Source organism: Crocodylus porosus, unplaced genomic scaffold (assembly GCF_001723895.1).
Source record: "Crocodylus porosus isolate Cpor-Errol unplaced genomic scaffold, CroPor_comp1, whole genome shotgun sequence".
NCBI classification, from domain to species: Eukaryota; Metazoa; Chordata; order Crocodylia; family Crocodylidae; genus Crocodylus; species Crocodylus porosus.
The window spans coordinates 78,735,647-78,760,372 of record NW_017728918.1 but is presented as its reverse complement, the minus strand read 5'-3'; the positions used below and the strand labels follow the sequence as shown (position 1 = coordinate 78,760,372).

The 24,726-nt window shown below is 41.6% G+C and overlaps 2 protein-coding genes across 5 annotated transcripts in view; one reads left to right on the top strand and one right to left on the bottom strand.

Annotated features, from left to right (window-relative positions):
- The window catches only part of CCNC (cyclin C), a 22,655-nt gene extending 8,749 nt beyond the window's left edge, over positions 1-13,906 (top strand). The window contains exons 6-12 of the mRNA XM_019537800.1: positions 2,104-2,159; positions 3,973-4,008; positions 5,568-5,659; positions 8,814-8,881; positions 9,339-9,418; positions 11,422-11,540; positions 12,597-13,906. Of these exons, the coding sequence (XP_019393345.1) occupies positions 2,104-2,159; positions 3,973-4,008; positions 5,568-5,659; positions 8,814-8,881; positions 9,339-9,418; positions 11,422-11,540; positions 12,597-12,651 (506 nt within the window). The 3' untranslated portion in view covers positions 12,652-13,906. The remainder of the gene's footprint in view (positions 1-2,103; positions 2,160-3,972; positions 4,009-5,567; positions 5,660-8,813; positions 8,882-9,338; positions 9,419-11,421; positions 11,541-12,596) is intronic.
- TSTD3 (thiosulfate sulfurtransferase (rhodanese)-like domain containing 3) overlaps positions 1-24,404 on the bottom strand; it is a 46,839-nt gene extending 22,435 nt beyond the window's left edge. The window contains exons 1-4 of one of the 4 annotated variants that reach the window (XM_019537805.1): positions 24,279-24,400; positions 20,473-20,643; positions 18,850-19,009; positions 9,617-9,622 (exon numbers count right to left, since the gene is read on the bottom strand). In XM_019537805.1, coding sequence (XP_019393350.1) covers positions 9,617-9,622; positions 18,850-19,009; positions 20,473-20,643; positions 24,279-24,375 — 434 coding nt within the window. In that variant the 5' untranslated portion in view covers positions 24,376-24,400. Of the gene's footprint in view, positions 1-579; positions 744-9,616; positions 9,623-17,547; positions 17,990-18,849; positions 19,010-20,472; positions 20,644-24,278 lie in introns of those variants that run through there. The other 3 variants (XM_019537804.1, XM_019537801.1, XM_019537803.1) reach the window with 3 other exon arrangements.
- Between the last annotated feature and the right edge of the window lie 322 nt (positions 24,405-24,726).

Genomic DNA, 24,726 nt, shown 5'->3' with positions numbered 1-24,726 from the left:
CGGCTACTCACCCCCTCCCCCCGGGAATACACTTATTAAAAAGTGGGTTACTGGGGGTACATTTTGTAAAAAAGGTCGAAAACCCCTGTTATTCTTGAGATCCTTAAAGTTAGAGACATATGCAACTGACCCACATGATCTAACCTAGAAGGTCCAGCTGTTTTACAGTCATCAATTTCTCAATACTCTGCTCTGCTCTTCAAAATGTAGGTCATTGCATTTAAAATCCCTTCTAGAACTTGAGAGGATAGGTGATTGGCTGCTTTTCTAGCCTGCATCTATCACACCATGGTGACCTTGTGACAGTTCTACTACCAGGAACTGAAATGCAATGCTGGACCTCCACAAGCATTGAGCATCATAGTGGTTTGCCATTTTGCATAACATTCTTATCTGGGTGCAGATTGGTTCTGGTAATCAGTGAGGAAATTATGAACACAATAGTTATGCATACAGGAATAGATTTAATTCTTTATGTTGGACTCTTACTATTCCTATTCCCTATTTTTTTATTTTCTTAAATTCCACAGCATCAGGTTCCTACAGAGAAATCACTTTTGTAGTGCTTCAGAACTCTGTAGTGCTTCCTTTATCCCTCTTAAGAATATTCCTCTGTCTCTAAGAGTGAGGACAAAGAACAGTTTCTTTCTCTATATCCTTACAGTCTTCAGTCTGTTTTCAGGCTTCAATTAGCAGAGCTGCTTAATTATGCTTGATTATCACAGGTTTATTTATTTTGAGGCCTGTAGAGAAGAGAAAATAAGTGAAAGGAACTGAGGAGTGCTGAGAAGTCAGGCTGCTTGCAGATGTTAAAAAAAATACGCTTTACTGAAAGCAGCAGCTTCTGTATAGATTAGGTGTTTCAACAGGGCTTTTTGGTGCTTTTAGCTAAAGCTGATTCAATTGGCTATGAGATGAAAGTGCCAAAAAAGCCCCACTAAAGCACCTGATCTATACAGACATTGGGAAAGCTGGATACAACTAACACGCTGCCTATTTTAGGCATGCACTGGAACATGCTAAGTTTAAAATAAAGTGCCGTTTTGTTTGTTTTCACATTTGCAAGCAGTGTCTGTGCCTTCCTCTTGGAGAGAGAGCGTTTCAGATTGACCTCTAAAAACCCCTTTGGAAAGGCGCTGTAACCTTGCAACTAATTGGAGAAAGTGGCTCTGGCTCACTTTCTAAATCTTATCACTTTCCTGTAGTCTTTCCAAAAATTGGGATTCTTTTCACTATCCACCTGAAAAAGTGTGGTACCCAACTTGACAGGTGATTAAAGAGCCATACTGGAACAACAGTCTTCTGTAGGTGAACTGCAGTGTCTTGCTTTTGTTTAATGGAGAGCAGCTAATCTGCAGTTGGGTCTGTTCCCTACTCTGAATCAGGTAAAGGAGAAATTTGAAGCTGGGTCTCCCATAATCCCAAGTGAGTTTCCCAATGATGAGGATGGACAAAAATGCATGTGCCCATATACTCTAACACTTTGCTGGCTTTTCTGTAGGATTTGCACACTCAAAGCACACCCCAGAATCAACACTCACTGGCAGAAATATTTCTCCAGCTTTGCTTGAGAATCCCACTTAGGAGTTAAGGCTTCAGGCAGCACATTAGCTGTGGAGCAGGGTCAGTGCTTAGGCAGCTTTGTGAATGCTGAACAATGGAAACTTTGTTTCTCCCTGCTTTGCGGAAAGGGGTTTGTACAGTATTAGGAGCATGTCAGTGGTATACTTTGCTTATTAAAATAGGCAGGCGGGTGCCTAAATATCTTTGAGTACCTGGGCCTCAGTCTTTATTAAATGTTTTTTTTCACCTTTTAGCCTTTGAACTATATAATCAGGCTGAGAGTCAGACTTCGTATTATAAGGAGGATTGTTCTTTTATAGATATTTTAGAAATCATAGACAAGTAGGGCTGGAAGGGACCTCAAGAGGTCATCTGGTCCAACCATCTGCCTGAGTCAGGAAAGATCTTGTATACCATATATCAATAAATCATTAAAGGTCAATAAAAAGTTTTGCAGGTCTGCAAGCTGATGAATTAATAGAAATTAGTAAAATAGAATATTGGTTTAATGCTTTCATTATTTTAACCTCTCTCTTATAGTGAAAACTAGGTTTTCATATGCCTTTCCAAAGGAGTTTCCTTATAGGATGAATCATGTAAGTATATTGGATGAAACATCTTCATTTTAACTTAGTGATATGACTTTTAGCAATAATGGGAACGTTTTCTTCCCTTCTCTATTCTCTTTGCCTTTTTAATTCATATGACTTGCAGTAGACACAAAGGTGTAACTGGACAGATGTGTGCCCTGGGCAGGCAGTGCTGCACAGGTTACTAACTACATCTGGGCTGCCAGTGATAGTAACTGGGCAAGTACTATGGCTGCTGCTAGTTTTGTATCTCCATTCCCCCCACATCCTGCCTGCCTCTCATGTCCCAAATAAGCACCCAGGGCTATGACTCCTATCCAGTTAGTAGTTATGTGTTGTACAGCTTTGTAATAAGATGCACTTAAGGGTATGTCCACATGGTGCAAGACAGTTCTGTGCAGAGATACCAGGATTAGCTTTTTGTATGCTAGCTCCAAAACAAGAGTATAGTTCCATGTATGGCTTATAAGGCTCGACACAGTGCTGTATGAACACCACTATACTGCTTCCAGTTTAGGAGCTAGTATGCACAGAGCTGTCTGAGCTGTCTGCCTAGTGCAGCCTTATGCTGGGTAGGCATATCCCAAGTCTCTATATCGGTGCTAAATTTTAGCAAAAATAGGCTTGTCTCCTACCCAGATTATCCTTTGGAGATCATTTTTTCTCGTTGTGCATGGAGAAGTTAGCCATTCTTTGCAATATAAATTATAGATAAAAATTATTCTTACCGATATGTCAAGGTATCTAAATAAACTTTGGATGAATTGTTGGGAGAACTTTGATAAGCTAATTGCTGTTTGGAGTTTGAGAGAACTATTTCTTGTATAGCTTGCTTTCCTTTAATAGGAACAAATGCTGTTAAAGGAACTGAATGTAATATCAATACTTACAAAGTGATGGAAAAACCTAGGTTTTAAATTTATGCAGGTTGCACAGAGTCCCATGTCCTGGGTTACCTGCTAGATTTACACATTCAAAAAAAACTGACATACATTAAGAATTTTTATTTTGTTCCCTTAGAATTAGGACATTTCCCAAGTTTTTTTGTTTTAAAGTATTGTGGTCTTAATCGGTGTCAAAGAGGCTTGCAATATATACTTTGCCAGTTATACTTCATTTTAGTTTCTACTGTCATTCCCAAGGGGCAAAGTGTATTTCTATACATTGCCAACAACTGTGAATAAACATGAAATAAAAGATGCTACTAACTTCTAATCTCAATTTAACTTCTCCTTTCTTCATTTTACTGCTATTCAATATGGCTGGCAGGCCAGATGTTGTTATTTTTACTTTACATCTTGATTTACATTTCCGGGGCAAAGTTCTGCTGCTTTTTCAAAGACAAAGCCTTATAGAAAAACATTTATCACACTGCTAATCTGGTTCTTGATGATGCAGCATTCAGTTTGTATAATTATATTGATAAATCTAGGAGTGGTTTAAAGGAGCTGATAACAAAAATAATTGGATAAGATGAAGTTCCCTTCATATATACCTGTAAAATTACATAACTGTAATGAAATATTTGTTTGGAGGTTGGTAACTTACTTTCTCACAGTCCTCAGAAATAAATTTCATCTTAACATAGTGAGACAATTGACTAGCTAACAATGTTTTCTATTATTTTTCTTAAGTGGGTTGTAATTTTACTTTGAGGTTGGTGAAGGTATTGGGGAGAACAGTTTCTTGTAGAGTTTACAGTACGTATAAAAAATAAATATAAAGAAAAGTGTATGGGTTTGGATGTTGATGATCTATTTCTTTTTGTTTCCCTATTGGACAGGCACTGTTGCTTACTTCAGTTTCTGTTTCTTTACAGATACTAGAATGTGAATTCTATCTCTTAGAACTAATGGTATGTGGCTTTCTTTTTCGTTATCTCGCCATTGTTATGTAACAAAAGCATGCTTGCTCCTACACCAACCTGATTTTTTTTTGTAACTTGAATTTTATGATTTGGTGTTCTGTTTGTTTACTTATGAGGTATACTTTTTGCAGAGGGAATGAATACCAAGCCTCTGAATACTGAATACTTTTCCAGAGGAACTGAATACTGTGACCCGCTTATGTGTAGTTCTTGGAACTGCTCAAATAGTAAATTATTTTGTCAGTGCTTTACACCATCAAAGCACCATACCAAGGCTGCTGTGGGGGATTTTCAGTTTTTGTAGGATGCTGACAAATGGAGGGTGGGGGGAATAACCGCACTTTACCAGAAGAGGAACCATGTCACTTTGACCCAACTCACCCAATGTCTGTATGGATTGGGCACTTCAGTGGAGCTTTTCGGTGCTTTTATGTTATAGCTGAATCAGATGAATCAACTTTTATCTAATAGCCAAGTCAGGTATTAGATAAAAGCGCCAAAAAGCCCTGCTGAAGTTCCTGATCTATACAGAACTTGGGCGAATCAAGTCAAACTGATGTGGTTCCTCTTCTGGGCAAGTGGTGCATTTGGTGCAAGGGCACAATGAGCTTAAAAATAAAGTGCTGTTTTTGGGTTGGTGTTTTTTTTTCCATACCTGTCAGCAGCCATAGTGAAGAGTGAGAAACTGAGGCAAAGAGATTATAATTGGACAGGGAGTCAGCTCAAAAACCACATCTCCATCTTTTATTGAAACCAACTAAATCCCAGAAAGAGAAGACAAAGACTTTAAATATACAAGGTTATGAGAGATGTTTTTTATTTGTAAATACATGGATCATTTTAATGCTTGAAGTTAACTGCAGCAATTAAATGTCCCAATTTTTTTGTAGTCTGGCTAGTGTTTTATAGCTAACATTTCTTAAAATATTGTTTCCTGTGCTGTGGTTTGGGAATGTCTTCTCAGCATTATAGTTTTGTGCCTTGCAAGGCAACTATTTACAGAAAGTTACTTTTTTGTAACATGATATTTTTGATTATTTCAAATATAGTGCAGCTAATATCAGGGTTTCAGCATATACATTCTGCATCTCTGTAATTCGTCATTTGAGTTTAGTTGGTTCCTCTTTGTATGTTCCAACCTTAATGTGTAAGGAAGAATTTAGAATAGTGTAGATTTTTAACAACTAGTGTTGGATTTTTTTTTGTTTTGTTTTCCCAGCAAGCTTCTCACGTATGGTATTTAGTAACAGACTGTTTTCTGGCAGTGTTCTGTATTTCCAATAGGGAATTATGGGTTTCTAAGCAAACAAGGTTCAGTGTGCTGCAGATGTGTCACTGTGTCTCTAAGGGGAAAGGATGTTGACAGACTGGCAACCATGCTGTATAATGGTATTCTAGAGAGAGCACTGTCCTCATTATGACAGAGGTGTCATGATGCTTATAGTTGAAGAAAAAAAGGGAAAAATGAACCACTAACTGATTTCACAATATAAACCATGTGATCATTATAAATGTTTTAATTTTTTCTTCTTTAAACTCATTTCTAGGATTGCTGTTTGATAGTGTATCATCCTTATAGACCTTTGCTCCAATATGTGCAAGATATGGGCCAAGAAGACATGCTGCTACCCCTCGCATGGTAATAGAGACAAAAGTTAATAGTGCATCCTTTGAGGAGGAAAGTTAACTTTAAAAAAACTATTCAGAGAAAATTATGATTTGCTTATGTAGACAAATGAAGTTGCACCAGTTTATTGATGCAAATAAAGAGTGCATACATAGGGCTTTTTACTGGTTTAACTAAAACTACTATTTTAAAGTGTGTCTGTATTGCACAGTGCAGGGCAGTATTGAGATACTTGAACTAGCTTGGGTTCTAAAGCCGTCTGTCCTTGTCAGCATGGCAAATTAGTCTGCATGGATGGAATTGTATGTCTCCAGTCTCCCAGCATTGTGAAGTGTAGACATACCCAGAGTTGTATGCATCCCCAAATGTTGACCATGAGTAGGGAGCACTCTTCCTGCTAATTATTGTCAAAGATTGTTTCCCCTAGTATTTCTGATGTATTCTGCTATGTTATTGTTTTATTGTTATATCTGTGAACATAATGAAGCCTTTTTTTAAAAAGTAATCAAATTCAAATACACAATAAAAGCATTGCCTTTGTCTCTTAGATTATTTGTAGAAGCCAGGACCTTTGGGCCCCTAAAAGACATTACACTTAAGACATGATTAATTAGTTAATCACATCACAACCTGGCCACACATTCATTCAGTTAATGGCATGATAAAATGAGGATTAAGTTAAAAAGTTATTAATTTGTGTAATAACTTTGTGGCTGGTTCCCATTGTGCCATTAATTGGATTATGTGGCCAGTGCTCCCAGCCTCTGGAGCATTCTGGATTCAAGACTGCCATGAACTCCAGAAGTTTGGAGCTCCAGTCAGCTGATCAGAGTTCCCAGCTACAGGAGCACTCTTTTCCTCATATAGCTGGGAGCCCTGATCAGATAACCAGAGCTCCCAGGTATGGGAGAGCATCATTTGCCTCTGCAGTGGGGATTCCAGATCAACTGAACTGGGCTTGCAGCCAGGGGAGCACAGAGAGCCACGTTTTCTGCCAGAATCAGGCTCCCCCTACACTGGCAAATAGTGTGATGGGATTTGATGCTTAATCCCAACATCACAGTTCCTGCCACGCATATGTAGCATAGCAGGAAGTGCAATTGTTGGGATCAGATCCCATCATGCCTTTAAATTAATATTTAAATTAATATTTGTCAGGGACCTTAAACACTGCCATGAACTCTGTGTGATTTTGGACAAATTTCTTAATTTTTTTGCCTTTGCTGTTTCCACTTTACAGATGAGCTACTACCTCAACATTGTGAAGATTAATTTTAATAATTCAAATAGTATATGTTCAAAGCACTTTGCAACATAGCATTTTTGAAGATGCAAAAATATACCATAGTTACTTGAATATAAGACAAGGTGTTTCCCCCCCCATTCAGCACTGGGGGGGAGGGGGAAGTCTTCATTTTACACTCACATCCAAGAAAATCTCATTGCCTGTCATTAAAGTGCTGCCAAAAGCAGCATGTTTTCAATAATAGCAACCAGCTATGAGATTGGTTAAAGGCAGCCAGTACTGAGCAGGACTATAAAACACCTAGCCTATATTGGGCAAACATACTGTGGGTAACCTACCACAAAGAATAGATTAGTGCAGCATATCTGAATAAGATATGTGATAGGGCCCATGTGCTCATTCCCCCTCACTGTTGACTTTTTTTCAAGTCATGGTGAGCCACTACATTGACTACTTTTCAACATTCCTCACAGCTGAGCTGTGCTTTTCTTCCCCATTTCCAGTTATTTCTGTTTCTTCACTAGCCTTCAATGTCTGGCAAACAACACCAAACAGGGCCCCAAACAGTTCTCCCAGAACCCCCCTGCCACGTGTTACATATGAGTAGTGTGGCCTTGCCCTTTGTGAGGTGGAGCTGGACCATGTTTCCCTGTACCTTACTTGCATCTACATTTTTGGAGGATCCCAAGACTCATGACTGGAACTGGATGTTCTTGTCATGAGTAAGAAGCTAATTAGCACATGGGTCCTTTGTGGGGGTTATCTGGAGTGCAGACACATACTGAGCAGTGCTGAGCTGTGAGGATTACCATGGCTGGAAACTGATGATTCTGCTGGGCCCCAGCATAATTAACTGTATGGTAAATCATGAATCTTTTGGCTTTGGACTACCTGAGCTGCAATGGATTTAAATGTCAGTGTGTAGTGAAGGGTACACCCCTATCTAAATGCGGATAGGACTCCTTACAAGAACCTCATAGTTAGCCTCCTACTAGCCAGCTTCCAGCAGGAAGATCTTGGCTAGATGCCTACTTTATGGAAATGGGGGACTCCTCCCTAGCTTGCTCCTGTGGCCATTGGCTAAGGGCAAGCAAGACTCAGGGGCATCTGAACCCCAAGCCTTCAGGCTTGGGCCTGCACATAGGATGCCTGCTGATTGGATTTGGAAGTATCTGAAGCCCCAGGCTGAAAAGTCTGGGGTGGAGAATATTTGTCGGTTGCAGTGCCACATATGCTGTTTGAATGACTGAGTGTGTTTATGGAATACCTGTGCTAAAACTTGCAGAAGCTTCCAAAAAAAGGCTAAAATGCATCAGTTCTGGATGAACTAATTCAATGGATATCCATAATAATTTGCCTATAAATCCATGTTTTCAAATTGCCTCTCACTTCCATGTGCTTAGGGAAAGCAGGGTCTGCCAGTAGGGGTGGGAGGGAAAGAGCTGCAGGGGGAAGAAGTTGGGGAGGTAGTGGGGAAGGGGGCTATCTGATCCACCCTAGCTGTAGCACTGGGAGGGGGGAGCAAATTCAAGGCAAACCCCCAGTAATTAGATTCCATATCTGGAAAATTGGAGCACATTTATAAATGGTCCATATATTCTTATTATTGGGGGGTTGCCTTATAATCAAGTTTGTCTTCTATTTTAGTAAATAGGCTACCCTGATCTACACTATTAGAAGTAAATAATTACTGTGATCACATGGAAAGTAATTAAAGGGTCCAAGATAAGAAATTGTGTACTGATGTGTATTATTGTTTGTGAATTTTCTCCACCTAATTTTCTCTCTAATTCTCTTTATTTTAAAAGTGAAGATTAACATGTTTGCATGATTAACAGATGGAAGGGTGTTTTTTTTTTAGAAAAATGGGATTAAAGGTCAGAACAGTACAATGACTATTTACTATTTTTGTTTGCACAGGAGGATAGTGAATGACACATATAGAACAGATCTTTGTCTGCTGTACCCTCCTTTCATGATAGCTCTAGGTAGGTAAGAACAAATTAAAATACTTCATCATACATAAGTAGATCCATTTTGTATAGTCTTCCTCCGTGAGCATTTCTTAGCATACAGTGGATTTTTCTAAAATATGTTGATTTGTTTGCCATTGTCAGCTCTTTCAGATGATGGTGACAGTGGGGAACCTATAACCTGATAATAATCTGTTTAGGTAATTGGAAAATCTAATCCTGAGCTCAACTCTTGAAAACTGACTTGGGCATGTTAAAGAGGGAAGCAGAAAAATTTAGAGCTATAAAGGGGGAAATAATAGCATTGAAATCTGTAATTCATTCATATTCAAAAATCCCCAATCTTTGTTCATTACGTACATCTCTATTTATATTTAGATTTGTATCCAATCCTATCCAGAAGGGCTCAGGAGTGTCTTAAAATAAATAACAGGTAACCCACAGTTGAAAAGTTCTGTTTGTTTCTCTTCAGCTTGCCTCCATGTGGCCTGTGTTGTCCAGCAAAAGGATGCAAGGCAGTGGTTTGCTGAGCTCTCTGTTGATATGGAGAAGGTATTTATTTTTTCTGACTTGCCACAGACTGACCGGAAATTGTCGTGAATATTATAAAACAGATAACTTGCATGTCTATTGTATAAGTCAGTATTCTTGTTTTGATTAAGTTCAGTGGTGCTTACTGTATTCACAACTTCGGATGGGAGACCTTCAAAAATAAACAGTTTCAGCAAGAGGATTTGGTAATTTGCCTGTTGCATTCTGCCCTCTAAGCAAGTGCTCAAGTATAGGGTGCTGCTGAAGATCCCATCTTTCAGATAAGGCATATCATCAGTCCTACCTCTTGTGGCCTGTGACATTTTTCAGAAAATGAGGGTGTTAGTTTGGCATGCTTCCCAAATGGGTGGGTAATTCTACATAATTTCTTCTGCAGATACCAGTTCCTGACACTTGATTATCATTTAAACCTAAATCTAGGTAGCATTGCTATGTGTAAAGCATGTTGGAACCCTTCAGGATGATGGGCACTATAATTCCAAACCAGAGGATTGCACCCAGGTGAATTATACTGTTGGGTGCGACTCTGTACAGCACAGGTTTAGTGTGTTGTATATGCAAGTTACAGGTAAAATGAGTTGCACAGAACAGAAAACAGGAAAAACATGCTGCATGTGACACCTACTACTGCACCTGCCAAGTTACTTTTGCTATAAACATGTTTATATATTTAAACCAACCAGTTCTGATACAAACATAATCCATTAAGAGTTCCCATCAGTATCACAGTGTTCATAGCCAACTGAGTGGTTTTAACGATGTATGCTGCTGCTTCATTGTATTAAAAGAAATGGGGATGGCGGACAATATGAGCCCAGGTGGCTAAAACATAAATAGTTATGACTCGAGATAGGTCTCCTGCTGAAGGCTGCTGACAGTTAATCAAGAGGTAAATGTTTACATATTTATTCAGACTGGGGAGTCAAAGAACACTTCCAGTAGCTTTCCAGGCAAAATTCAGGGTGCTGGTTTTGACCTGTAAGGCCCTAAATGGCCTGGGCTCTACCTACTGGAGGAACCATATTCTACTTTATACTCTGGCATGATTCCTAAGGTCAACCAAGAGCATCTTCCTGCTGGTACCATTAATGCATCAAGTTTGGTTGGGAAAAACATGCAGGAGGATGTTCTCAGTACTTGCCCCTCCACTGTGGAATATCGTCCCCCATGAAACCCACCAGAGCCTGGAAACAGTTTAGCCTTCCTATTTGAGCAGGTGTTTAGCAAACAAGGCTGAGCTGTGATGCTGTTTAGGAGTTTTTCTCTGTAGCTTATTTCAGTGTTGTGCTGGCTTTCATAAGTTAGTTTTTTCTCCTGTTTTGTTCTTTTGTTTGCTTATTTTATAAGTTATTTTGCTGTCCTTGGTAAACCTCCCTGAACCTTCATCAGAAAGGCAGCATATAAACTGAAATTAATAAGTGTTGATGCATCACTCCTTTGTATCCTGTTGTATCCTGCAGAAACAAGCATGCCTTAATCATGCTGGCCCAGTGGGCTGCCAGACTCAAGTGGACCTCTGAAAAGTAAAATATTGAGATCTGAAAAGTCCACCTGACCTTTTACAGTTAATATGAAAAATATTTGTCTACAATTTGGCTACTTACACTTCAACTTCTCTCATTCTAAGGTTTCTAGATCACCTGTGATTTGCAGAGCACTTGCTAGTAATCCACAGTGGACAGCTGATTATAGGTCTCCAGCTGCTGTAAAAAGCCTTAGACAAAACTGAAAACGCATTCTTAGCACATTTCAAAATAACTAATGTGTTTGCCCAAGGGGAAGGGAAAAGGGTCTGCATTATTCTGAATGGGAGACTGTTTTTGATAGAAAATCCTTCAAATCCAATCTAGATCAAGAAAATATCTATTGAAATGGAATTGTTGAACTAAGAGCAAAAGTTACTTTGATACAGGGAAATCATTGGTCATTACATAGTTGAATTGATAGTGACAAACAGAGAACCAATACAGTATCTGATCTAATCTATTTTTCTTTTTATTTAGATTTTAGAAATAATCAGGGTTATACTAAAACTGTATGAACAGTGGAAGAATTTTGATGAGAGGAAAGAAATGGCTACTATTCTTAATAAGATGCCTAAACCAAAACCACCTCCAAACAGGTACTAGATTGTTTTTTTATTCTCTTTATGCTGAAAAATACATTTAACTAGACTTTGCTCTTAGAATAAAATGAGGAAAATTTACAGTAAACTCTAGTTAATGGATAAAAGGAGGAGGGACTCATGGCACAGAATCAGAACAATGGTGAATGAAATCTTAATAGCTAAATATCAATAAGTAAATTGTTTACTGTACTTCTGAGGGTACAGTATGTATTTTTACAGTATAGATGTTTCCATGAGAGAGACTGCCTTGTACATTAATTAAAAAGTCAGGTACAAAGGTAACCTCTGCATCAGGTTTGATTAGAGCAGTGGTCTCCAAACTTTTGTGATCGCTTACCCCATCTGTAAAAAAATTTTTGAGCACCCACCCCCAATATATGTATATTTATATAAATAGACGTTCTAATATTTTCTTCCTGCACCCCAATGAATCATCTTGCGCACCCTCTGGGGTGCACGCACCCCACTTTGGAGACAACTGGATTAGAGAATGTTTGTATCTTTTTAACAATTTAAAATGTCTTATGTAGGGAGTTAATTGAATTGAAGACACTGTCACTAAATTAAGCAATAAAAGGAATTTTGGTACCATAGTACACCATAGCTGGGAAAGCCTGGCTCTTCAAACTGTGCAGGTATAATTCCATGCATAACTTGCCTGTGCAGTTATTTATGATTGGACGTGAAGATATGATGTGAACTAAGTCATGGTTTCTGTAGGTGTAAATTGAGTTGGCAGTCGGACACGAGTTTCTTACATGTGCAGTTTTGAATATCAGTTCCTTCATTGTGTCTGTTTCACTTTCCTGGTGAAATTATTTTGTCTAGACATGTTACCCAAATAACTAATAAACTTACATTTTATTTTTATATAAGAAAGTTGGAGAGGTAAAAGAAAGGCTTTGAATTTTTGTTTGTAATTAAAGTTGTTTCTCTTGAAGAGGTTTTTAACTGCCATTTTATTGAAAAGTGGTTGTTTTTAATAAAGTTTATGATGTAACAATATTAGATATATCTGCTGTCTGAAAATGTGTCTCTCCATCCAAACAGTGAAGGCGAACAGGGTCCAAATGGAAGTCAGAACTCTAGCTATAGCCAGTCTTAAGACATTCCAAAGAATTTCATTATGGACCACATTGGATCAAGACATATTGGGATCTTTCCTGCGTTCATGAAGTGGACAGAAGGTTTCAATAACATCTTTAACAAAGAAGCTTGAAGAATGAATAGCTTGTTTCTGTCAAGCATAGTGAAAACTTTTCCTTTAAAGATTGCATCATCCCTTTGAAGCCAGAGCAGATATATTAAGATTTCTCAATTTAAGGAATAAAACTCTGAACGGAGCTGCAAAACATTAACACTATTCATTTCAATATGACTAGTTTTAATTATTGGTTTTGTTTGCTTTGAGAAAAATATAGCTTCCCATTTAAGTGAAGTTTTTTTTTAAAGCTACAGTAACATGAAGCCTGAGTGTAACTGTATTAAGGACCCCATGTCCTTTTCATTGTGTATGTCACTGAAGGATGGCATGCTATATACTAATTTTTTCATTACGTAGTTTGTTTTATAGGTAATGGGTACTGTAAAAAGCAAAAGTGTGATCCTTCAGAAACAACTGACAGAAGTCTGCAAAGAATGTTACTAGTTTCAATGAAAACAGGAGAGAAATTAAATTCCTCTTCTAGACTAAAGAGATGCCATTTTAATCAGTACATGTAGCTTGGACATTTTTGCAATGAAACTTAGTAGCCCAGCTTACCAGAAAAGTGCAATATGTATAGTGTACATTGTGGACATTTGGGGGATAAAAAGTTTTCTTAAACATTTCAAATATTAGGACATTTTTTAAAGTACTTATATGAATGATTTGCAAGTAAATGTACTGTACAATCCAATTAAGTATTTTAAAAGCAAAGAATCAAAATCAAATCACATAAGACTATTTTTATTGTAGGGGGTTTTTTTGTACAAAAAGTATACACTGTTAGTCTGCCTTCACTGTTAGTGTAAATTTGTATGATTCATTAGAAAGTTTGTGTTTTTTCTTTTGAGAGGAACAAGCTTGCAGTGAGCTTCATGCTGGTGGTGTGTTTTATGTTTATATTTTATTTTACTGCAGTGGGATTCTTTGGTTACCTGTTTGCTGGGACTTCCTTCATCAAAGGGCCATACCTTGCATTCCTTACTCAGGCAGAACGCCCACTTAAGTCAGGACTTGGCTAAAAGATTTTAGACTTACAGGTATATTAATTTTTAAGGGTTTTTTTCCCCCAAACAATTTATGTACAATTTCATTATCAAATAAAAATGCCAATTTGCCCAAGTATGAAATTGAACAATAAATGGAAGTCCAGGAACTTGTTTTGTCCAATATCTTTTTCCAAGGTGCAGTTACATAGTTACACATTAATATAGTTCTAAAACAGAGAAGAAAATGCTTGAGATGCCTCACTCCATGGTGCTAACCGTTTCAAAGAGAGATGTTTGCAGTGATTTGTCATTCAACAAAATGTTACCAAAGTGTGTACTGGGGGGAGGGGGTGGGTGCAAGAGGGGTATGCAATCAGTTAAGCTCCTTGAACGTATTTCCATTGGAATTATTTTTATAAAGCATATTAGACAAATTATGATACTCCCTTGGCAATGAAAAAGGCAAATGTACGTATTCTAGCCTTTGCTATACTTATTCTGCTTTACTTTTGTTTTTTTCTGTAGCAGTTTGACCCATACATTTATTGACAGATGAGTGGTAAAGTCACTCTTCTGCTCCTTGCAGTTGGCTTTTTCCTTTTGTCCCATTGCAATGTGAACTTGATAGATAGGAATAGATCAATGCAAACTGACAACCGTATGTAGTTCTTAAACACTTACCCCTGAACTAAAATGTTTTTGAAAGTAATAGTGCTCTCACTATAGAATAAATGCCTAGGATTTTTTAGGTTAAAGAAAAGATGACTGAGAGGGCGGTAAGATAGTGAAGAATGGTGTGGAAAAAGCAAAGTAGTATTTGCTATTTCTCCTAATGATAAAATTAGGTGATATATGATGAAATTCTTAGCCGGTTTTAAATGAGCAAAAGGAATGCCTCCCCCTCCCTGCCACCTCATCATTAACTTGTGGACATCATTGCCATAAAATGTTGTAGAGGCTCAGAATTTAACCATGGTCAAAAGGAGGCTGGACCTATTCATGGAAGGTAGGCTTATCAGTGGGTTTTAAATATGGTAGTTAGGACTTCCTAGGTCTCTGCATGCTGGAGTCTGTTTAAAAGAAGGGGGGAGGGAGCGAGGGCAGGAAAGATCAGTCTGATACGCCCTACTTAAATACTGTTTCCCTTAGCAAGCACACTGCCGCTTTGAGATAAAGATGAATGGACCTGTGATCTGACCCAGTGTTTGGAACATGTTCTATAACATTTATTTTTTCCATGTAAATAGTTTTGATTGCAGTGGTGAAACAATACCTCTAAAGTTCATTCACTCCATTAGACAAATATCATTTCTGTATCCAGGTAATAACTAATCCTCTAACTGAAGTGTTGTCAAGACCCTCTGCAGTAGCAATTAAAGGGAAATGGTGAAAAGTAAATCCCCTGCCTGAAAGGGTTTATTTTAGAAAGGTAGAAAGGAAAAAAGGAGAGTTGTTTCACCACTTACAGCCCTTTCCCTTACCTTCTCTAGCTATATGTCTACCCCATTTCAGATTACTTTTTAAAGGACCTGTCCCTAACTGACTTGGTACTTCAAAATTTAGATTTGAAAAAAACCTCAAATCCACTGGAAAAAGGCTTATAGTAAATAGCTTCTGTTCAATCCACAATAAAAATCTGCAAAAGTAAACAATTTCATAGTGTAATCTTATCTTGAGGTCTAGGTCAAAAGAACTTCTAAGATAAGGCACATTAGCTTCCCTTCTTTAATATGTGGGGATGGCTAGCTTGGTTTCCCTGTAAATCTTGCATAAAGGGATGATCTGCTAAATTATAGGAAGACCCAAGCTAAGTGCAGATCAATCTGTTAACTAAATCATAAATTCAGTGAAAGTTAAGACTGGGTTAATACAAACAGAAAAGCCTGCCCCTGCAACCTAAGTAGTAAGATACCACACCTGGGAAACAAGAAGATGGAGTCAGGAATAAATTATCCAAATCTGTTTTTTGGATCTTGCACCTGATTACTGAGGAAATTCAAGGGGCGAACTATTTTGTAGGAAAAACAGATGGAGTAAAAACTAAGGTTTCACCATTATGCCTATCATATCTGTTGTCTGTTGGGACCTTCTGTGGCATTGGGTCTTTCCCTCTGCTGATCCTAAAAGGTGTCCTGACTAGACACAGCCAGAGGGGCTGACCAAATGATGTCCCTCCACCAGGCTTGCTTCAGTTCTTATCACCACTTGAAATATGTGTTCCTGCACTTACCCGTCCTTTTCTTTCTCAATATTTTTTTTTGCTTTTTCTTCTGTTTATGTCTGGTTTAAACTGATCAAGATTGGTGTAAAAGCAACACAGCTCTAAGCTTGGTCACTAATAGCCTGATGGTGGTACCAGCTTGCCAGGCCTCAAGTGACTGATAAAACCATGCTGGGCTTTGGTTTCTCCAGCAGCAAGATTACTAGGGACAGCAGCTGCATGTCCTGTCTTTGCCGTTCTTTGCTCTCATTTCCACTTTTGTAGGTGTACTCTTTTGACCTTACAAAAATGAGATTGAATTCTAATACCACTTCCAGCCTCATTTCGAGTATTTCTCTCTCTTCCCCAAAAAGGATAATAACCTCAGACAGCATCAAAAAAACTGTCAGATAACCAGTGGTGCTGTGTAAAATGCATATGCACTCTCCACTGCAAAGGCTGGAATATAAGGACTCTCCTCCCCCCAGATGTCACAATTGACAGACTACTCTCCTACCCAGTGAGAGGTTTGGGTTTGAAGCTCCTCAGCCAGAGAAGTGAGATGTTTCATGAGTTGGGTGGGTACTTTAACCACCATGCCACCCAGCACTAGAACTGAAACAGGGAAGTTGCCGAGACAGGGGGAGTGAGGCATCCTACAGCTCTATTCCAGCCCCCATGTCCTACCTTTACATAGTCCCTGAGGCTCATGTCCTGCTCATTCACCTCTCCTTAAGCTACTGGCCAAGAGCATTCATTGGGGGTTGTAGCTTTTAATTACACCAGAGATTCTCAACAAGGGTGCCATGGCACCCTGAGGTGCTAAGATATTCTTTTAAGTGTCATAGAGTGCTGTGCAATATTAGCACTGTTAGGTGTGCAAACACTTAGAGACAATTCATAAGATCAACCCAGATATTTCAAATAGGAATCCACACTGTAAAAGGTATTCTCCCCTTTGTGGTCTTTCTGAGTTCTTTGCAACGGAAGAATGGCTTTATTAGATTTCATTTGTCTTTTTTGACTATAGAAGAGAGCTGGCATTTTATGGCCGGTGTCTTGAGTCTAACAAGCTGAGAACCACTGAACTACACAATACAGAATAAGAGAAGACATATAAAAGCTTAACCCCCATCTTCCATGGAAAATCAGTGGAGATTTCTGTATATCACCCTTTGTTTTAATGAGAAATCCCTCCCTAAATCAACACCTTTACCATCAATGAGCTTATACCCCTAAGGTTTTTCTGATATTTCTCTTTTATAGAACTCTATACCTTGTCTGCATTTTGTAGGATTTTCTGTTAAAAATCTATGTGCATGTTCTTTAAGACATTCTTGAAATAACATTTCACAATTCCTTCAGCCAGGTTTCACAATTATTCCTGGTTACAGAAAAAGAAAGACCTGTACTTAGAACTACTCAGCTTATTAAGGAGCACTGCTCTTTTCTTGCACTTCTGACAGAACAGAAATGCTCTTAAAAACTACTGTATGTAGTTTAGTACCAAGTTGTTCTGAGAACTACTTTTCCAACTCCAGTAAATTATATGGAATCTGACATGCTTCTAGATATACTGTTCTTCAGAGAAGACAAAGTAAGCAGTACTACATGTCACCATTAGTTTAATACTGTAGTCATGATCTCGTGTGTTATGGTGCAGTATGAGAAGAAGAAACAAACCTTTCAGTGTACAACATGTTAAAGTTTTATGTTAGTCTTTACCTTTAAGCTCTCTTTACATAGTAGTTCATTGAACATATGAACACTGTACATTGAACATGACTAAAGGTGAAGACTAGTCCCCTACAAAAATCAACAGCTGCTTCTAACAACATCTATATACACAATAATTTTTATATACAAAACAGAACAGATTCCCTTTCACAATATATTTTCCCAAATTCACTGCCTATTAAAAAAAAAACATTAATAATTTTCTAGAGTTCTTAGGAGGCTCTAGAACGAGGTAGATATACATCTTCATTAGTTTTTCTCTGAAGGTTCACATTTTCTCCACTCCTCAAAGCCGCCTGCATAATGCTGAACTCTGAAAACATACAGAGGATAGGCAGTATTATGGAAGTGCTACTGATAATCTTGTGAAAAGTGCTTGGCTAAAGGAAAGAATAAACAGAAAAACCCAAACCAAAACCACAAATCATCATATGTAGAACTGCATTGCACCAAATGACAGAATTCATTATTACAAAGTAGAATCTAACTGCTCCTGGTGTCAAGGAAAAAATGCAAGGAATGAAATGGCAGTAAATCAACTACTTGATTAAGGGTCGAAGGTGGGGAGGAGAGGCTCAATACTTGATCAATTAGTTGCTCACTCACACATCCTTAGGTTTAGGAGAGGATTAAAGATAGCATCTAGGCCCACAAAGAATGCCAAGAGTTTTATATATCAGTTAAATTCCCTCCTGTCTTGGCATCAAAGTAACAAGAACCCCGCAGGCTAAATACAGCTTTCAGTTACACCTTTAGTGCCTCCACTATCTTCAAGTTATGCTCTTCAACTAGGAGGTCAAGTGTATTCTGAGAACATATCATTGAAGGCAATGGGCTTGCACAGGTGACATTGCAATTTCAAGTTAGCTACCAATTCTGTTAACATGCAGGAAAGCAAGACTGCTTATCCTCCCAGAGTTGTTCTGATTCTACGGAGGTAATAAATAGTGAAAATGATGTATTATATCAATAGACAGTGAGAAACAGCCAAATAGAAGTCAAACGGGAACATGAGTACTGGTCATCCTATTTCATCTTTCATATTTGAATTTCCTGTAACGATCATCTTGTAAGGCTCCAGATGAAGATTCTGCTTTTCAACAGGAGCCCTTTCATTGAAGAACATTAACCTATCCTTTATACAGGAATTTATTTGGACTGCAGTTAGCTTACCTGCTGAAACCCAAAGACATGGCAATATCCAATGCTCTCTTGCTTCTCACTCCTGCCATGCAGGAGAAGATTATGTGGTCCGATTTAGCAGGCATATCTTGACTGTACTGCTCTTTGAAGTCTTCTGGGTTCATCCATAGAGCTTCCACAACTTCACCCACTGTAAGGAGATGCAAAGCCTCATTTATGTTTAATCAGGGGTGGGCAATTATTTTGGCTGGAGGGTCACTTAACAAGTTTTGGTGAGCTGTGGAGGGCTGCACACACAAAATCAGAAGATATCATTTTAACTAATAGGTGGGAAAAAAAACAAGTCACATGCTAAAAATCAAACATCTACTATAATATATTTTAATTTTATTTAAAAAATAGTATTTGTCCTCATTTTTTTTGAGTAGTGTATATAAAGGCAATTGCATAATAGCTCAGAATAAAGTCTGAGCTACACCCCAGAATAGTCTTACTCTTGTATATGATGTGGGGGTGTATAGGGAATTGTATGAGATGTGGGAGGGTGCTGCCTGGTCCCTAAGTCTGGGGAGCTGGCCGGGGGGGAAGAGTGGGGAGGAACAAAGGGCGGACAGGGGACATGTGCAGCACAGCTCGCCCTGGGTGGTGCAGCAAAGGTGCGGTTCGTGGCTATCCTTGTGACACTCCACATGAGTCTGAGCCCCATCTGCTCCTGCCTGGGGCAACCCATGCTGAGCTTCCTCCTGCACCTACCAGTCCCAGTCAGTGCACACAACTTCCCAGCTGGGCTGCTCCTAGTGTGGCTGCAGCTGCCGCTAAGCTCCCCCCATGTCCAGCAGCTCCTCTACACCCAACACAATGAGCAGCCACCTGTAGGCAACCAAGTGGGTAAAAGGCAGCTGGGGCTGAGGCCCCACCTGCTGAGGCTGGAGCCACCCACCTGTAGCTGCTCCCCCCCCAAGAGCAGCACAGTAGGGCAAGAGGAGCTGCTGGAGACCAGCAGCAGATGGGGAGGGTGCCAAGCTATATCCTGGTAGCTGCATCCAGACCAGGAGAAGCCCCGCCAAGAAGGTGTGCATGCTGGCTGGAGCTAGGGCTAGGGCCAGGGAGCATGGGTAGGAGTGTGGCGTGGGCTGCGCTGGGTGGGGCTCACCCCATGCAGAGCGCTGCAGGGACAGCCATAGGTCAGGTCCAATTAATTGGTGGGCACTCCCTGCAGGCCAGATCCAGCCCACAGGCCATATTTTGTTCAACCCCACATTTTAATCCATGAAGCAGTTTGGTTTGTGAAGATTTCCAATAAGTAGTTTTTATGAAGTCATCACTAGGCAGCTTCTGTTATTTTGGAGTTTCCCCCCACATGCCCCCACTACTGATTGGCAGAGGGGACCTATCACTTGCTGCTTGTGCCTGATGGCCAGGTGAAAACTGCAGCTGCAGTTTCAGGTGTGGGTGGTGAGCAATACTGTCCCCTCTGCCAATCAGCGGCAGCGGGAAGGGGCACACGGGGGGAACTCCAAAATTAAAGAAGCCTTAATGCCACATGCTTCCAATGCGGATTCCAGAGATCCCTTGTCATCACTACTTGTTTGCAAATTTGTTCTCAGTGGTCTTTGACCTTTTGACTATTTAGTCATGTTTATGATCACTTACATGGTATATTGATGGACCCAGGGATTTTTCCAAACTTGCCAATTTCCCATTTCTCTCGGACATCAATATGAATAGTTTGGGATTTTAGGAGGTCTTTGAGTTCTTTGTAGGAGATACCGTGATCAGTAGTAGTGGAAAGGTTATAAAAGATCACATTTATAGTCTTCAAATCTGGGAGAGAAAAGGATAATTATCCCACCAAGAACTGGAAATAGATCTGACACTTTCATGCACTCTTATTTGTAACACTTTTTAATCCAGGAGACTTGCCACTGAAAATTCTCTAACATCTATATTTGCAAATGTCAAGGGAATCCTTGAAAAAGAATTTGCTTTCTACATTTGATTGCTGTTAAAAAATAAATTCCATTTCTTTTTGCCAGCTGAGAAATCATGAAGGCAAAAATCATGAAGCTACTGGAAAAATTAGTGAAGCTTTAACTACAAAAATGCAATGTATTCTTTGTTAGTCTTACATTAAAGATTGTGCTCTTTGGTACAAATATTGATCCACTCGCATTTTAACAGAATTCTGATGAGGAAAGAAAGTTAAGCAAAAGGTAGGGAAAAGTGATATCTTAGGGCGCGTCCCCATGAGTGCACATGTGCAGTTTGTAGCATCGCAAACTGCTAATTTGCACTGTGGCAAATTTTTTTTGATACTGGGAGATCCCAGCGTAAAAAAAAACTGCCACTAAAAAAAGTGGTGCAGCACACGCAGCGATAGTGTGAGCTGCCAGAAAGAGAGCCTGGCTACTGGGCAGGCTCCAAGCACCTGGATCGCTGCCACTGCTGCCGTAAAAGGCCCTAGGACAGGCTGCTGGGGCCAGCCCAAGTGGTGGCCCTAGCTTCCCTTACCCCACCAAGAGCAATTTACTGCACACCCAAGCACGTGAGCAGGGGTGTGCCCAGGGAAAAATAGCAGCAGCACAAATATGTGCCACTGCCATTTGTCCTGCAGGGAACATGCACCCCTGCACATGCACACTCATGGGGACATGCCCTTAGAAGCTTACTGGTTCAAAGGCATGATCTTTTGTAGGCAACAACATACTTCATCAGATGTCATTTAAGGAGAAACCAGAGCTCTGGAGTTGCTTGTTCTACTTGCAAATTCCCAGCACCAAGGACAGCAGGAGAGTTCTACTACACTAAGTTTGGCCAATTAAGGGACTAATAACTCGGGTTCAGCTCAGTTGGATAATGGAGTACTCATTGCTGTCATCTACCCAAAGTCTTAATCTCAGCAAACATGTCATTACAGTTAGGAACTTGCATTTTTATGCTCTTATAAACTTACCTTATAAAAGGAATCCCCAAATAACTACAAAAAGAAGCACTTTCAGGCCCTTTTACACCAGAAAGCAAACACAGGAATAAGACAGTTTCATTTTTAACCTTGTTGCCTTGAAAGGATGCATAATAAAAACAGTGATGTCCTGTACAAGTACCCTGTATAGAAGCAGAGTTCTTCTATGGCCAGTTACAGGGAAACCAAAGATTTAAAATAGATCTTTCTAACTCTTCTATCTGAAGACAGAGGTGGTAATCTACACTAGTCTGCAATAATCAGACGGAAGGTAGCATAGGATTGTCCATCTCTGGTATGGCTGGGGGGGCACATACACCACCAGTGTGCAGCCACCATATCACACTGTGGTGCAGCATGTGCACCACTGTTGTACTTCCTGACACACAGCTCCCTACCACCAGCACACAGAGCCCTAGGATCCTTCCTCCCAGGTGGCACACAGACCTTCACCCAGGCCCTGCCCCACACACGGCAGCAAAAAAGGCAGCTGCTGGGGCCTGTAAGCCACAACCTAAGCAGTCAGCACTCCCTAGCCACCTTTGGACTGCCTTGAGCTAGGGCACAGCAGCCTGTTGGGCCACATCCAGATGAGCATGGGCTTGCAGCGGCATAAATAGCAGCAACTCAAATTTGTGCCACTACTTTGTGCTGTAGTACCTGCCCCTGTACATGCCCTTTGTTGTGTACATGCCCAGGTCCTCCCAGCTCCTGGCTGGGCTTCATGTGCTACAGGGAAGGAGGGGGACTGGATGGGGCACAGGGTGCCTCAGTACAGGGCTAGCTGGCAGGAAGTCCCTGAGCTGAGACACTCTGCATCCCAGCCAGCCAGGGAGTGGCACATGGAGATGAGGGAACAGTGAGCTTAGAGCTGTCTGCTCCCTCATCGCCATGCGCTGTGGAGGCCCTGAGCTGGGGGGCAGTATGTCTCAGCTCGAGGGCTCCACAAGCCACTTCCTGGCTGGGGCACAGTGCCTCAGTGCCGGGGCTCCTTGTGCTGAGATCTGGACTTGGCCAGAGTCTTGCTATGGGCGGGGGACGTCCAGCAGGGCGTGCTCCCCAGGGTAATTGTCGCTGATATGTCCTCCATAGGAGGTCTATATTGAGCAGATTCTTTTTGGTATTGGGTGGTGGAACCAGAGCGTGCTCCATCCACTCCGTGCATTGACCTGGTATTGCAGTGCTTCCAGGACCGGTGCAAAAAAACAGAAAAGGCTCCTTGTGCTGAGGCACGCAAACAGGGGAGTAGCCAGCCCAGGGCTGCCTGCTCCACAGTCTTGAGGCACACTGCACTCCAGCCAGCAACTCTCTGGCTTCCTGGACACAGTGCACCTCAGCTCAGGGGCTCCGCAGCACTTTGTCCTGGCACACAATTTTGGCATGCTTTGTGCTGCTTTTTTGTGGGGGAGAAGAAGGGGGTGTGGCAGGGAGTTTGCTACTAGGAAATCCCGGTAGCAAATATTGTCCGCACACTACAACTTAGCAGCTCTGCCCGTGGTTTAACATGCAACATGTGCAGTCTGTGGTTCCACAAAGAGGCTTGTGGCGCCACTGCCCATGCCTCTGTTTCTGGATATGCCCTTAGAAACCAACTGACTCAGCGGCCTGATCTTCTGTAGGCAACTACCCCCTTCATTAGGGCCAGACACAGGCATGAGCGACCTGAGTGGCTGCCCAGGGCCTGGACAGAAAGGGGGCCCGAAAATGGTAATTCATTAACATCATCTCTGGCAAACCGGGGGCCTGATACTAAAACTTTGCCTAGGTCTGCCAGCAATCTAGGTATGGTGCTTGTCCTTCCTGGGATGCATGAACAGCACGTGCTCCCGGCAGCAGCAGAAGCCCGGCAGCAGTGAGCAGGGCAGCTCCCGCAGACACCAGAGGTGGGATGAGCACCAACCAGGGGTCGGCAACCACCCGCAGGCAACACTGGCAGCACTGACAGCAGCCAGGGGCGATCATGGACTGCCCTTAGACGCCGCCAGCAGGGTGCCAAGCGGCAACTGCCTGCAGGCACCACTGACACTGTTGGCATTGCCTTTTTGCAAGGGGTGCACCGCCATATGCAGGGGACACACATGCACCCGCGTGAACACCCTACGTGTCACCCCTGCCAGGATGCCATCTGAGGAGAACCAGAGCAGCCTTTACTTGCTTAGTCACCGAACCTGCCCGGCCTTTCCAGCTAAAACCAGACAACCAGTTTCACCTGGGGTGGATCAGCCTGAGATCACACACACTGGGCGCATACGGCAAAAAACTGGAGGGACCCTCCTCGTGCCAAGGCACCCTGTCAATTGGTACGGGACAAGGGGCTGATGTTTGCTGTGCGACAAACCCTCCCATCCCAATCAAGCCCCGCTAGCCTGTCTTTAGTCTCCAAGCCCAGTACCAGCTGGCGCTCGTGGGGGCTCCAACCCGGTGCTGCTGGTAAGGGGAGGTTGCTTTTATCGGGCGTCGCTGCAAAGAAGCCTCCGCCCCGCAGCGCCGCACTCACCGGGCACTGCCCACAGCCGCGGGCGGCAGCGGGTGCTCCGGCCGCGCGGGGCCAGCACGGCCCAGGCAGCCCGGCACAAGCCCCCACAGCCCCGCATGGCCCAGGCGCCCGCCTGCGCGGAGCGCGGGCAGGCGGGAAGCAGAGGGCCCCACCGTCGGCTCCACGTGACTGGACTCCGCCTCCAGCGCGTGCGCGGTGGCCCCGGCTCGTGGGGGCCGGATGCAAAGGGAGCCCCTCGCCTACCCCTGGGCGCAGCAGGCCCTGCGCGTTGAGGGGCCCGCGCGTCCCCTGCGTCTCGCAGCGGCTGCACGTTTCCGCGTGGAAGGCCTGCTGGTGGAAGCCGGGCACCTCCTGCAGTAACAGCTACAGGCTTGGCCGTTGAGAAGCTTGTTTCCCCCGGCTGCTGCCTGAAAACAGGTGGCATGGGAAAGGTTAAGGTAAGAGGGGA